This window comes from Carassius auratus, chromosome 3 (assembly GCF_003368295.1).
Source record: "Carassius auratus strain Wakin chromosome 3, ASM336829v1, whole genome shotgun sequence".
Lineage (NCBI taxonomy): Eukaryota > Metazoa > Chordata > Actinopteri > Cypriniformes > Cyprinidae > Carassius > Carassius auratus.
The window spans coordinates 14,079,559-14,096,197 of NC_039245.1; the positions used below are offsets into that span (position 1 = coordinate 14,079,559).

At 38.3% G+C, this 16,639-nt stretch overlaps 1 protein-coding gene across 1 annotated transcript; it reads left to right on the forward strand.

Annotated features, from left to right (window-relative positions):
* The first annotated feature begins 2,208 nt into the window (after positions 1–2,208).
* On the forward strand, positions 2,209–10,144 carry LOC113054145 (GTPase IMAP family member 8-like). Its single transcript, XM_026219496.1, has 6 exons — positions 2,209–2,273; positions 2,367–2,432; positions 7,484–8,113; positions 8,248–8,280; positions 8,575–8,637; positions 8,796–10,144. The coding sequence occupies exons 1-6, from the start codon at positions 2,240–2,242 to the stop codon at positions 10,142–10,144; spliced, it is 2,175 nt and encodes a 724-aa protein (XP_026075281.1). The 5' UTR covers positions 2,209–2,239.
* Positions 10,145–16,639: the final 6,495 nt, after the last annotated feature.

Sequence of the window (16,639 nt, forward strand, 5' to 3'; positions counted from 1 at the left end):
AAGATAATAAAGAATTTTGAACTTACCGATTCTACAGCATTCCACCATAGACTGGACTCCACCACGTAATGGCGCCCGCGATAACTAACGTGGATTTCCTGTCATCAGCGCATGCGCAAAAGTTTGACTCGAATCATTATTTTTCGTTGTTTCGGCACAAATGAATTGAGTTTTTTTAAGGTTGCATGGATTTAGTTCAGACTGATTTAAAATAATTGTTTAGCTACATCCCTTACACTAATTAATTTTATTTGTTTCAAAATGCTCTATTTATTTTTATCGAACAACACCCAGATTTAATTTTTTTGAGTGTGTAGAGATCTCTTTTTTTATTTTATTTTTCTTCCCTCTGGTTAGCTTCAATGGCATTTATCTACACCATTTCATTCACAGACAATTTGCATTGTCATATTTGAAGTTGATTTATATGCAGACAGTTTTATTGCACAGTAATTTAACAGAGGAAACATAACCTATATTTGCAGAAAAAAGAAAAGAAAACACTGGAACACTAGTGTTAAATTTTTTTTTTTTTTTTTTTTTTTTTTAAAGGGATGGCTCTTATACTAAACATCTTGTACTAGTAAGTCTTTTCTAGTCTGTCTGGAAAATGTGGTGTATGCTGGACACTGAAGATACATTTAAACATTTAAACTAATAACCCTTGATATTCTGAAATGTTTAATGGTATTTAAATTATCGTTTTATTACTAACAATATTAGTAAAAGTGTAACGTTTCTGATAAATAAAACTGAAGACATCTTAAGACAAAGCTGATATATCTCAACGAGACACAGTATAAGAGAATCACCCTTAGTATCCTGAGTATAGAGTAACCTCTGTCAGAGCTGTAGCCTTGTGGGCATCACATCGATGTGAAGCACAACATGGGTTTGAATCACAACTAAAGGTTCTTCCCTGCTCATGTTCAATTCTCATCCGTCTAATGGTTTCCTGTCTCCCCTACTAGGAATGGGAAGTTTCGTTTGGTGTTTTTTAACACAAAAAGTTAACAATGTGATACATTGGTTTAAAAAAGCATGCATCAACTACAAGTTTGCATATACATCGTGATGCATCCTTTCTAATGTGTTTGCATCTGTAAAAAACGATTTATATATTTAGAACTGATTTATATATATATATAATTATTAGTGGATGTGCTATACTATTATTGTTTAGAAAGTGACCAATAATCTTTGACCAATAGTTTATATGTAGATTGATTTCTCCTCTCTAAACATGTTTACAGAGGTAGGGAGCCTAAGACATTATACTTTATCCTAAAATGAACTCTTAACAAAGGTCAAGAGGCCAGTATAGGGGATATATGATCCCATCACAACTACCTAACTACATAAATGGTGTACATACATGTTTCACAATCGTCTCTTCTTCTATCTTTCCTTCTGCAGAGCACAGTGGCTCCCTCTACTGCCTGACAACAGCTACTTCACTGTGTTTGCAATAAAAGGAGAGTCTCTGTACTCTGACTGTAACTCTACCTTCAGGAGTTTGACATTTGATAGTTTTCTTTTACTTCCACACATACTGTAATTTAGATGGACTACAGCAGCATGTTACAGGTTTTTGTTTATGAATATATCCATTGACCTTATTTTTTTATTATTATACATTTTATATCATAGCTCTGAGTGTTTAATGGGAGCATTGCAGATTTTTAGGAAATGTGTCTTTATTAGAGAAAGTGTGAATAATAGTGAGTGTGGTAAACTTGTTTAGGAACAGCCTTGACAGGAATGGGCTTTTTTATATGGTTTTCACAATTCCTGTACAACTCACAGCTTGTCCAAATCATGATTGTCTTGCTTGATTGTACCGGCAGGAGTCTGTGGGGGTTATGTAATAATGTTTCATTCTCAGGTCTCGGGCAGGGGAAGGAAAGTCACATCTGGCCAGACACATGGAGTAAAGCAGCTTTATATCACTTCTCTCCAAACAGCCATTTGTGGATATTTATGCAATCACAGTGACACACAGAGAAAATGTCCATTGTAGTAAATGCATTTTACCATGTTGTTTAAATATGCCACAGGCAGTCACCTGGCAGTTCACCCTGCAGCTGAATGTAATGTACAGTATGCCAATTATCAAGTCCAACCAGTTTCTAAGTTTTATGATTACACAGTTTTTTTTATTTATCAGACACTTACGATCACACAATTTGTTTCTTACTGTGTAAAGTACTTCACCATAAGAACTGATAATTGTGTGAAGATGGCTGACTGGAGTGGATCAACCAGACAACATGGTGAGTCTGTTTATTTCTATTGTTATTGTAATAAGAAATGTCTGTACATATAAGCATCATTCTTTTAATTTTTTAATTTATTTTTTTCCTTAGCAGCTGAAGATGAAGGAAGTTCAGGATTATCTGAAAGAAGTGGAAGCAAACGCCAACCTATGAACCGTGAGTTTAACTTTTACATAAAATAATGTATAGTACAACAAAATCTTCATAAACCGGTGCTTTTAGAATTGAAGAAGAAAAGAATAGGGTTTTCACATCTAGGTAATTTCACAAGTACCTTCCAGTATAATAACTGCCCTTTTTTTTCAGAACTAAATAAAACATTACATACAAGTATGTACAAGAGAAATAGCAGATTTTACTGTCCATTATGCTAGTGTTTTGGTTGTATTATGCACATACAGTAGTTTCTCTTTCTACTGGTACAAGTCTAACAACAATAGTAATGTTACCAGCTTCCACCGTTATTGTGTTTGTGTCTCAGAGCACTGTAATAATTTATAGTACAGTTTTTCTGAATTGCTAAAACACTAACCACCAATCTCTGAACCAAATTCTCACTAGCTTAAACTGATTTGTGGAATAAAGCACTCTTTCTGTTAAACCTTAAACACGTTCATGCAGTTAGGATCTATTTGCAAATCTCATGAACTCTTTCTGCTAAACTCTAACACATTCTCATTCACTTAAACACTGATCACACTGTGATGCATTTGTGCTGCATAATGCTTAACACAAGCGGCAAGAGTTAAATACAACTAAAGCACAGTTATAATAACACACAACGATTCATCATCATTCACACTTGTTTCTAATGATGTGATCAAACCAGCTAAAACAAGATTTACTAATCGCTGGAATGTGGCAGGTGCATTACGCATTCCGAAGGCCATATCTTTATAATGCATAAATTCATCTGGGGTCACGAAAGCTGATATTTGTTTTGCTCTTGGTGTAAGGGGCACTTGCCAGTAACCTTTTAGGAGGTCAATTTTAGTGACAAAGGTGCCCGAGCCAACACGGTCCACACAGTCATCCATCCACAGTAATGGATAGCAGTCTGGTAGAGTGATGGCATTAACACATCTGTAGTCGGTACAAAACCTGTAAGTGCTATCAGGTTTTACAACTAAAAGGCACGGGGAGCTCCAAGGGCTAGAGCTAGGTTCAGCAATATTATTCCTTATCATATGACCGACAGCATAGTCGGTCATATGATAAGGAATGACCGACAGCATAGCAGAGTTTTTAAGTCGACCTTCAATCACACATCTCGATGGAGGGGTCTCTACATCACCATAATCATCTATGAGTGAAGGCAACAAAGAGGACTCAAGACAATGTACGATAAGGTTACACAAGTCCGTCTTAACATCTTTGTGCATATAGTATGGTTTAAGCATATTTACATGACAGATGCGAGAACGTCTTTGCTTGTCGGGGGTTGAAATAACGTAATACAAATCAGATATTTTCTTTTCAACGGTATATGGTCCACTGAATACAGAACCGGACACGGGTAAGAGAACCAACACTTGGTCTCCAGTTTTAAATGAACGGGCTCTTGCCTTTCAATCAAACCAAGTTTTCATGCCAGTTTGGGTCTTTTCTAAGTTCTCTCTAGCTAGTTCCCGAGCTCGGTGTAGGCGGGTGCGAACGTCGCTTATAAACTGTAATGCACTACAAGAAATAGGCTTGCTCATCCACTTATCTTTAAGGACGCTCAAATGTGTGCGAATGTCGTGAGCAAACACTAGCTCCACAGGGCTGAAACCAATTGACTCTTGTACTACTTCTCTAGAGGCCATCAGCATCCAAGGAATCACATCCTCCCAGTTTGTACCCATCTACAAGCAATATGCCCTCGTCACGATTTTAGCAGTGATTTTTCTCAGAGGCACCGCCTCCGGGAAACGAGTAGCAGTACACATAATTGTTAATAGATATTAATATCCACTTTTCGACCGTGGAAGAAGGCAGTCAATGATTACTCACTCACGGCAGGTGACAATGGTGCAGGTGGAAATATATGGTTTGGTTTACCACTAACCTGGCAGACATGGTACGTTTTAAAATACCGCCACACATCACGCTTCAGCCCAGGCCAAAAAAATGACGAAGAATGCGGTTGAATGTTTTAGTCACACCTAAATGACCAGAAACACCATCATGTGCGACACTCAGAATAGCACATCTTTTTTCAGCCGGCATAACGATTTGCTCAATGTCATTCCACTCATTACTTTTCTGAGGTCTCCACATCCGCATAAGCAAACCGTCTCTGATGAAATAGGCAGGGCTCTCGCTGGCATGATTGAACTCTTAAAACATGAAACAAGAAAGGGGTCTTTTTGTTGAGCAATAATAAGTTTCTCTAAAGACATCAAAACATCTGGCTCTTTCGTTTTTTTTTTCTTTCTCACCATTCGGCAAAGGTATAGGACTACCGCGGCATGGAGTGGAAGGGGGTTCGAATAACCTCTCACACTCTGCGGGGTGAGCAACGAAACTGTCACTTAGGTCTACATCCTTAGGAGGTAATGAATCCCTCAACCTTCGAGTCTGCGACTAAGTGACAACACTAATGGGAAAAACGTCAGGAAATTTTAGTGAGCACTCATCAGGGCACTCTTGACTGAGCGGTACTGACACAACCTCTGGTGGGACATCACCCAGACTCCACATGTTCCCACCGGCTAGGTCATTGCCAAGGAGGAACGTGACAACGGGGATTGGCAATAAGTCTTGCACCCCAACAACCACATCACCACACACCAAATCTGACTCGAGATGCACGTTATATAAGGGAACATCAAGAAAATCCATCTCGATTCCTCTAACAAGAACACTACTACCAGTTGCAGTCTTTTCGGACAATGGCAACAAACCGCGAAGGAGGAAGGACTGCGCAGCACCCGTATCTCACAAGATGCGCACAGCAACAGCTTCCTCACCCGGCACAGATACGGTCCCATTCTTCAGAAAGGGATCATACATGGACTGGGCTTTCTCTGATCTTAACCTTGTACGAAGGATAGGTGATACTTTCTTGGCAGAACTAATGAGACCCATTGGTTTCGTGGACTGTTTATATATATATATATATATATATATATATATATATATATATATATATATATATATATATATATATATATCAAGAAGTCTGTGACGATATGCCTCGGCTTTTTACAATTAAAACAGTGTCGGTCCTCTTGTTTTATTGCACTCGGTTTCCTCTCTGCATCAGAGGTCATAGAGGGATTAATTCTTAAGCGAAAACGGTCTCTGCTAATGTTATGCGTTAGAACGTATTCATCAGCAAGGATAGCAGCTTCAGAAATTGATTCGGCCTTCTGCTCAGCTAGATAGGTGGCCACTGTGGTTGGCAGACAGTTCTTAAATTCTTCTAGATGAATTAGTTCAAGCAATTTCTCCTGACTATCAACCTGTTATGCTGAGCACCAACGATCAAAGAGGGCTGCTTTATCTCGGATGTGGGTGGACAGCAATCATTATAAAGTTAGACAGCATGGCAGTGCATCGGCTCTGTTCTCCGGCTCTCTGTGTGCGCACTCAGGTGTGGTCTGTGGTGTGGTTGCCGGTCATATACCTTCCACTGCCATGCAGAAAAGAACTCTTCTATGGGGTTCAGAAATGGTGAGTATGATGGGAGGTATTGCACGAGAAATGTTGGGTGGCCTGGGGCTGGACGATGAAAGCTCACGTTGTCCCATACTACAACGTACCGGTTTCTTTGATGGTCTGCATCATTCATGCGCTCTGGTGGTATGAGAATGTTATGAAGTCTGTGCCGAAATGTGAGAATATGGGCGGTGTTGCATGGTCCAAGTTTGGCATGACGATGGAGGACACCATGCATACTGGAGATGGCAGAGCATATTGTGATGTTCCCACCACGTTGGCCAGGAACATCTATAATGGCTCTGTGGCCAATGACGTTTCTCCCCCTTCTTCTGGTCTTTGCTAGGTTGAACCCAGCCTCATCTATAAAGATGAACTCATGTGGGATTGCATGAGCATCCATTTCCAGTACTCCCTGAAAACAAAGAACAAAAATCAGTCAATATGGTGTTATCCAGTACACAAGTGTAGTGTACTGCAGTCAATATAGTACTTACATCCACATATGTTTTTCTGAACTCTTTGTTTCTTTGAGAGTTTCTCTCAGACAGCTCCCTATGAAGTTGTTTCTTTCTGATCTGGTTTCGCTTGAGAATGCGAGCCAATGTGGACAGACTGACTCATTGAATGTTGTTGAATAAGGTGTTGTCTTTGATGATGTGGCTTTGAATTTTGCGTATTTTCCAGCATTTGGCCTCTTCATCCACCATGGTGTAGTCTCTCAGTCCTTTAGAAAAAAAAAAAAAAATATATATATATATATATATAGGGCTTGGACAATGCAGCCTAAATATTTTCCCCCACAGTAGAGTACACTGTACAGGAAACTTGTACAGTTCATGAATGGCTGAATCATACACTAAGTAAAGAGGTGTCACCCAACTAATACACTAAGACATGGGGTATACTACATGTGTACTACATGACTGTTCTCCAGTCTAAAGGCGACAGTAAAACGGCTCAAGTTTGGCTGCACTCTCTGTCCAGCCTCACGCATTGTCAACACACGGTTGATGACATGATCTACTAAGGTTGCTCTGATTTCATTTGAAAGTGTTTGTCTTCTTTGGCCATGAACTCCTCTACCTGCTCTACCCCAACCTCTCACTCTTCCTCCCCCTCTTATTCTCCACCTCCCTCTTCCTCTTCCTCTCTCTGCAATGTCTTCCATTGTTGTTTTAAAAAACAGTCCCTCCTCTGGGTCAGGCCACAATACTTCATCCACGTCCTCTTGCCAGACACCGTAGAAAGAACCTTCTTGTATGGTGTATCCAACCTTAGATGGAGGCGGCATCAGTGTCTCCACATGGCTCCTCCATTGCCTGGAGAAGTGTCATGTTGACATAGGGATGATGTTCATACACTTTCCAACATCAAAAATTCCTCTGTAGGGTTAAATGCCAAAAATTAGCATATGGTTTTGGTGTGTGCTTCTGCTGTTTGAGTGTCAGGTTTCAGAAACTGTGTGACAAGTAAAGATTTTTATGCATAAGCATTTGAAAAAACTGTAAGGAAATTATTTAAAATAACTGCTAGTAGAAATAAACCTGTTTATGTAATTTCAGTGTCTGTGATTAAAGAAGAGATGAGAATAGTTCTGCTGGGATCACATGCAGATGTTAAATCCTTGTGTGGAAACACAATCTTTGGACGAAAGGTCTTTTCAGAGTCACTGTCCTTCCAGCATTTGTTTGAGAGGCATGATGGGATGGTGTTGGAGAGGCATTTGGTGGTCACCAACACTCCTGACCTGTTCAGTCCTGCTCTCTCTCCTGAAGAACAGGAGGTGAGGAGACGTTTCCATCTGTCTCGTCCTGAGCCTCATGCCCTGTTACTAGTCCTGAAGTCTGGCACATTCACAGATCAAGACACAGATGCTCTCGAACTCATTAATGTCACTTTTGGTGAAGGAGCCTCTGAGTATGTGATTGTGGTCTTCATGCATGAGGAGCAGGAGTATGTGAACGCTAAAGACTCTGACGCTGAATCAGTAAAGTCTCTGCTGGAGAACAGCAGACATCCACACCATCATCTACAGAGGAATGGAGACCAATCACAAGTGCAGAAACTTCTAGAGAGCATTGAGAAGATGGTGGAGGAAAATGGAGGCCATCAGCTGAAGATTCCTGAAGAACCAAAACCTTTCCTGATGAAAGAAGATACAGTTTGCCCAACAACAAACAAGATTCATAAGGGTAAACCTTTATCTCCAGTGCACAAATATTTGTGAATTTTATAAAAAGTAAGATTATTTTGATACAGTAGATCTGCAGATGAAATAACCTGTTCCCTGCTCCCTCTCTCTGCTTTTCTGATGGTGTACATTCAGGTTTCAGTAGATGGCCAAGTAGTATGAATCAATGTAAGTATAAAATATATACACACTGTTTTACAAAATGCCTGATAAAATGAATCAGATACATCAAAATGATTAATTCATATAATAATGCACTGCTTAATTCCATCAATTATACAAGAAATTAGGGAAATTAGGTCCATTTCTAGGTGGTGAAGTGTAAATTGGCTTTAGCTTGTGTCATTAAAGGTGCTGTATGTTTTTTTTAAACAAGTTTTCTAAACTCTTAATGCACCAACAACTTGCTAAGTGTTAAAGTGTTACATTAGTATTTGTTAATAATTTTATATATATTTTTAGGGCCCACGGCACAGAGGTTTCACCCAAAGTCAGGAAATCCTACAAAATTAGTGCGATCAAAATGTGAGTATTACATAAAATTGTTTTATTCTTATGAATTCTCACAGAATTTTCACACTTCATCTTTATTTTACATCTTTCTAAAAAAATAATAATAATAATGATAATTTGAATCTATCATGGCATTATAAAGTTTGAACATTAGTATTTGTGAATCACAGCCTCTGTTGGCGCTGAGAAGAGCTTGAAGTGTGCGAGGATCGTCCTGATTGGAAAAACTGGAGTGGGAAAGAGTGCAACAGGTAACACCATCCTGAGACGTGATGTGTTTCAGTCAAAATCCAGCATGAAATCTGTGACCAAGACATGTCAAAGAGAGACTGGAGATGCCTGTGGTCGACCTGTGACTGTGGTGGACACACCAGGACTCTTCGACACAACTCTCAGTAATGAAGACATCCAGCAGGAGATCATGAGATGCATCGAACTCTCGGCTCCTGGGCCACACGTGTTTCTGCTGGTCATCGCTGTCGGCCCGTTCACACAAGAAGAGAGAGAAACCCTTCAGCTCATCAAGATGACCTTCGGACAGAAAGCAGAGACCTACACTATGGTGTTGTTCACACGAGGAGACAATCTCGCAGAAGAAAGCATTGAAGACTACATTAAAGAAGGAGATCCACATGTCCAGAAACTGATAAACGACTGTGGAGGAAGATTTCATGTCTTCGATAATAAACAGAAGGATCCTGCTCAGGTCGTGAATCTGTTAAAGAAGATTGATAAGATGATGTGGGATAATGACCCCAATTTCTATAATGACAAAATGTTTCAGGAGGCAGAGAGACCATTCAGACTTATGCAGATCAACAGAGAGAGAGAAGAGGAGGTCAGACGAGAAATCGAGGCCATTAAAGCGAAATATGAGTCTGAAATCAAAGAAATTCAAGACAAACTAGAAGAGGAAAGAACAAAAGGAAAAGTTAGAGAATTTCTGTTTGCGGAGAGAGAGATGATACTGTTGAGACAAAAGAGAGAAAACACAGTGACAATAAACACTGAACAAACCCTTGTCGAGAGAAAGAATGATCAGATTGAAAAGCAGGAAAATCAGCTTACAGGAACAACTAATCTGGATAGAGAGATACCAGAAACTGGAAGACAATCTGATCAAGATCGTGAGAAACATGTTAAAAAATGGAGGGCCTTTGAATCCTTAAAAAGAGGCAAAAGGCTAAGGAAAAAGATTGAGAGGGCACAAGAAAGTAAAACAAAAGAAGCAGCAACTGAAGAAGAGAAAGTAGAAACGATAAAAGACAGAGTCACAGACCAACAGAGCAGTGAGGATTTACCTAGAAACTCTGAAGATGAGAAAAAAGCAGAGAAAGAACAACTACATCAGCATTATAAAGAAATGGAAGAATGCAGGCAGAAGATGGACGAGGCCATGAGGAGGTACAAAGAGATGGCTGATATGTATGCTGCAGAACGCATGAGAATTGAAGCCAGAAATGCTGAATTCATTGACAGCTTGAAGAAGGACCATGGAAAAGCCTGTGTCCTTCAATAACAGACGAAGAAAAGAAGAATTATATATGCATGTTTTTGCTTCATAAGGTGCTGTCAAGTTAAAGCGTTTTTGAATAATTGAATTCCCTGGTTGGGTTTCATTTTGTTGCACTCCCATGTAAATGTTACCTGAAACACTGGACTTAAATGCCAGTGCAGTATGACACGAATTACAGTGCATCACAGGACTACCAATTGGAAAATTCTGTTGCACTGTATTTCTGTATTTAACAGTTTGGGCATTGCAACACTACAGTATGTCTGGTCCACGCTACACTTATCTTTATCTCCCCACGCTGACTATTGGTTGCAGCTCACATCAAGTGCAAGACATTAATGCTTGCATACAGAACTGTATATCAACTTCAGGAAGCTTGCAGTGTGTGAATCACTTTCCAGAAGCTTCTTGATCACTGTTCCTTGCTGGTGAAATGATCTACTTAACCCTACCTGGACAGCCGAATCCCTGACAGTATTCAAGAAGAAGTTGAAACACATCTCTTCCATGAGAACTTAACTGCCACCTACTGAAGATATAAATCTTACTCTATTCTTTCACTATTACTACATATATCCTTCCCTTTTAGCTCTTTTGGTGTCTCTTTTTGATTAATCTTTGTATTCCCAATTAAGTTGCTTTGGATAAAAAATGTCTGCTAAATAAATAAATAGAAATCAATTCTAAATAATAAAGAAAAAAATGCTAAGTGTGGTTTATTGCATTGATATTGGAGACTAAAGGAGAAAACAGGACATGTTCTGAATCAAACGCTCCAAATGAGCCAGGTGTGAAAGCACCCTCAGCCTCAGTTACCTGTGCCTCACTGAGATATGAGCGATAAAAACAAATGAAAATATGTGTAATGTACAACGATGCTTAACGTGGCTTTATGCACTTAGACAGTGACATGAAAAGAGCATCTTAAGTATACATAAGCACTTGAGCCCAGCACATGACATTTTTTTTAACATGTTTACAGTTTCAAAACATTTTCAATTCCAACAAGGCTTCATTTGTTAGCATGAATTAGCAATGAAAAGTATTTTATATTGCAACAGCATGGCAACCAATGAGAAATATTTTCTTAGCGCTTTCATTAATCGTAGTTAATGTTACTTTAAACATATTACTAATATGAAAAAATGCAAGCTATTAATGTAATGCATTAAATAATGTTAACAAATAAGAACTTATTGTGATGTGTTGCTGCCTAATTAAAGAGATTTCTTTTCTACAGTTATTATTTAGGCTTTTGTGTTAATTTTACTTAGTTGCGTCTAGTTTGACATGAGTAAGGTGATTTCTCTGGCAGCAGTTCAAGCAATTCTGGTCCAGCTTTTCTAGAACATGAAATGACCCACATACCAACCAACTAATGCGAATGCTAATGATGATGATTGCATGATTTCATTGTGTCAAGGCCTGAGATGGTCTCTAATCCAGATAAAATTTCACATTCTCCTATTTATAATACACTCTAGTAATTTCTTCACTTAGTTCGATCGAAGTTAAATATATTATATTATTATTGTAGTTCCACTTTCATACTTCCATTTATTTTTCAAACAGGAAACAAGTTTTACTATATTTCAGTCTGACTGAAATAAATACTGTACATGGCACAAGTGCATAATTCACAAAACACTAATCAACATCAACTTTATATCAAATGACTGCACTCTAAGAAACATGAACTGTGTCTAAGCATAACGTGTCAAGTATAACATATTTGTATTTAAACACTTAGATACACATTAAAACAATACAGTTTTATCCTATTGTTAAAAGTTGAATTATTATTATAATTATTATTGCATATTGCAAATGTCCATTCCTTTCTTAAAATGGAAACCTGGCTGAATGAAGCTATTCCAGATAACACACTTCATCTGCCGGACTTCCAGCTGTTCAGAGCAGATTGCATCGCCGACTTGGGAAAATGAGAGGTAGTGGGCTATGTTTCTACATAAATGTTCATGAGTGTTCAGGTGTAACAATCCTGAAAAAAAGATATCCTGTCCTAATTCACATGCACTCTTCATAAACTGTATACTTACTTGAGTTTTCCTTGTCCATTTTTATCAATGTATAACATTGGTGACGTATGTGTGAGGACACCGCTGCAACAGCTGGGCGAACTAATAACTGAAATGGAGCAACGGTACCCAGACACTCTTCTAATTATTATTGGGGATTTTAATAAAGCAAATCTCTCCCGTGAACTGCCAAAATACAAACAGCACATTACATGACCCACCAGAGACAGTAATATACTTGGACCACAATAAAGGATGCATATCACTCTGTCCCACGGGCAGATTTGGGGCTCTCTGATCACTGTCTAGTTCATCTCATACCAACCCACAGGCACAAACTGTAATCAGCCTTGTTATCTTAAAACTCAGGCAATTTAATAATACATAGAATATCAAAATCAACTGCAGGCGGCAGATTCTTTTCCTATTTAGCACTCTGGAAAAATCTACCTAACATTATTGGGGAGGCAGACACACTCTGTCAGTTTAAATCTAGATTAAAGACCCATCTCTTTAATTTGACATACACAACACACTTATACATTTCTAATATTCAAATCCATTATAAGATAGTTAAGGCCTGTTCACACCAAGCACGATAACTATAAAGATAACCATGAAGATATAGTACTAAAAATCTTTCTCAATACTAAAGAATAGCATAGTTCACACCACAACTATAATGTTAAAGATACAGAGTTAATGGTATTGTTGTGGGGTTTTTTTACCAGCTGATCAGTTGCGGTTCTACACGGAGGCCTAGGGAGGCCCGTGCCTCTGTAGACATGCCCCTGGCCACCCCTGTGGCCACCCCCGTGCTGGAAAAAAAAAAAAAGGTAATATGATTTTACGCACGAGCGCCAAAAGCGGAACTAGTGTGACGCAACGTTCTACACGGGTAAATTAGTGCAGCGCACCCAAACACTTAGAAACTTAATCATATTCAGGGATGCAAACATCGCGCTTTTCGGCGCCTCCCGTTTTTTTCACATCAGTTTGGGTGACTTGGTCATCTGAACCAATTCCAAAGCTTAATGTTATGGACAGAAGACTATTTACATCATTAAATTAAAGTTTACGTGTTTACTGTGAATCATTCTCCATTCAGTATTCAAATAGCACGCACCTCGTCCATTTACAGCAGGATGCACGGTAAAACTATCTCCAATATTATATACTCACATTATAATGCTTGATCTGTAGATAAAAAGGCTGTGTATTTGCATAACATGACTTTTATTTTGTGTATTTGTATTTTATGTTTGTTGCTGTTTTTAAAAGACTCGCTTGTGCCTGTTAGATCACACATGTTTTAAAAGACGTAAACTTTAAAATCACTTTGTGAGCTCAGTTTTGAAGCGTTTCATATTATCATGGTTTTGCGTACTGAAAGATTATTGAAAGCTTATTATATGTTTAGCCTGCACAATACATTTAAAATAAGCATAATTTAATTGTATATTATTTATGTGTAGTGTAGTGTAAGCATTATAAATATATACACTTCTGAATCCTTGACATTCATATATAAATATTAAATTGTGAAATGTATGATTGCCTGATTTAATTTGATAAGAGTACTAATAGTAATTTGTTTTTATTAACATGTTTAGATTGTGTAAAATTACTGTGTAGATTTTTTCAAGAATTACTCTTTGTATTTATTTGCATTACATTTAAATAAAATATGTTGCCATTTTTAATGTGCCCCTCTGGTTAAACACTGGCTCCTCCTTGGCCCCCCTAGTAAAATTTGTATAAAGCCGCCACTGGACTGAAATTACTCAAATGATTCGCGAAACCACTCTAAAGTCGCGATCTGACTCAAATGATTCGCGAATCCGCTATGAAGTAGCGATCTGACTCAAATGATTCAAATGATTCGTAAATCGGCTCTGAAGTCGCGATCTGACTCAAATGATTCGCGAATCCGCTCTGAAGTAGCGATCTGACTCAAATGATTCAAATGATTCGTAAACCCGCTATGAAGCCGCGATCTGACTCAAATGATTCGCGAACCCCCTCTGAAGTCGCGATCTGACTCAAATGATTCGCGAACCCCCTCTCAATCTGACTCAAATGATTCGCGAACCCGCTCTGAAGTCGCGAACTGACTCAAATGATTCAAATGATTCGTAAACCAGCTCTGAGTCGCGATCTGACTCAAATGATTCGCGAATCCGCTATGAAGTAGCGATCTGACTCAAATGATTCGTAAATCGGCTCTGAAGTCGCGATCTGACTCAAATGATTCGCGAATCCGCTCTGAAGTAGCGATCTGACTCAAATGATTCAAATGATTCGTAAACCCGCTATGAAGCCGCGATCTGACTCAAATGATTCGCGAACCCCCTCTGAAGTCGCGATCTGACTCAAATGATTCGCGAACCCCCTCTCGATCTGACTCAAATGATTCGCGAACCCGCTCTGAAGTCGCGAACTGACTCAAATGATTCAAATGATTCGTAAACCAGCTCTGAGTCGCGATCTGACTCAAATGATTCGCGAATCCGCTCTGAAGTAGCGATCTGACTCAAATGATTCAAATGATTCGTAAACCAGCTCTGAAGTCGCGATCTGACTCAAATGATTCGCGAACCCCCTCTCGATCTGACTCAAATGATTCGTAAACCCGCTCTGAAGTCGCGATCTGACTCAAATGATTCGCGAACCCCCTCTGAAGTCGCGATCTGACTCAAATGATTCAAATGATTTGTAAACCCGCTCTGAAGTCGCGATCTGACTCAAATGATTCACGAACCCCCTCTTGAAGTCGCGATCTGACTCAAATGATTCAAATGATTCGTAAACCCACTCTGAAGTCGCGATCTGACTCAAATGATTCGCGAACCTCCTCTGAAGTCGGTATGTGGTATAGTTTCTACATACTTGTCTAAGTCCAATTTGAATAAAGAAAAAAGAGTTTTATAGCCAGTAGGCTAAACTTTTGTTAAGCTAAATGTGAAAGTTAGCTAACAGGAAACATAAATTAATTATGTAATATTTTCCAGTATTCTCTTTTGAATGGTCAAACAATCCAAATGAAAACAAAAAGAGAAGTCACTTACAAAATAACACTGAATAAATGCCAAAAAGTCTGACAAAATTTTTCAGTGTAGGAGCATTGCCAAAATAAACGAATGAAGACTTCTTCAGAAGAATGACAAAAACAGCAACTCACGTCAATGTCTAACTTTAGTTGGGTAACATTTGTGAATTATCTTAAACGTTATTTATTTTACTTTGTTGGTAAGCAGATATCTATGAGGCAAGGTCCATACTTTCTCCCAAGGTATATTCTCCACAATGCTATTCCAATTAGGTATTATGTAAGGAATTGGTATTATCTCTCTCTGAAAGAGAGCTCTAATGTAATAGTTATTTTTTTCTTGATCTGTAGAAAAGCAAAGATTTCCGATCATTGTGTGAGTTAAATTCAGAGTGTAGGTTCATGGCCATGTACTTACAATACCTTGTTTAGTGTGTGGTTCACATTTGTGTAAATAAATAAATAAACAGTCGTGGAGCAAAAAGCCCAACTCATCTGGTTCAACGTGTCGAGGACTTTGTTTTTGCATCTTTTTTGTTTTACTGGAAAGACACACTGCAACAAAAATCCATTGAACACTTCAACATGGATTTGACTATGAATGCTTAAAATCACTTTGTGAGCTCAGTTTTGAAGCGTTTCATATTATCATGGTTTTGCGCACTGAAAGATTATTAAAAGCTTATTATATTTTTAGCCTGCACAATACATTTAAAATAAGCATAATTTAATTGTATATTATTTATGTGTAGTGTAGTGTAAGCATTATAAATATATACACTTCTGAATCCTTGACATTCATATATAAATATTAAATTGTGAAATGTATGATTGCCTGATTTAATTTTATAAGAGTACTAATAGTAATTTGTTTTTATTAACATGTTTAGATTGTGTAAAATTACTGTGTAGATTTTTTCAAGAATTACTCTTTGTATTTATTTGCATTACATTTAAATAGTATATGTTGCCATTTTTAATGTGCCCCTCTGGTTAAACACTGGCTCCTCCTTGGCCCCCCTAGTAAAATGTGTCTAAAGCTGCCACTGCAGCTGATGAATGATAAAACTCAGACAGCCAATCAGAATCCACCCTGCTGTAATGAGCTCACGAATTTAAAGTGTTTAAATTGGTGTGGATGCTAATATCGTTATCTTTACATTTATCATTATTGGTGTGAATGGGGCTTTTGGCTGCAATAATTAAGACAACTAGAACTGGGAACACTTTCCATAGCACTCAATGTACTTGCTTATGATTGAGCTGGGCATTTCAAACTTGTCTCTCTCCTCATTGCTATTTGCTGGCCAAGAGACATCTAAAGCTGTGGTAGGATCTCACTTCACAATTAATAACTCTCTTAGGATATGGTGTCAGATCAGAAAGACATTCAAAACTGCCAAATATGTA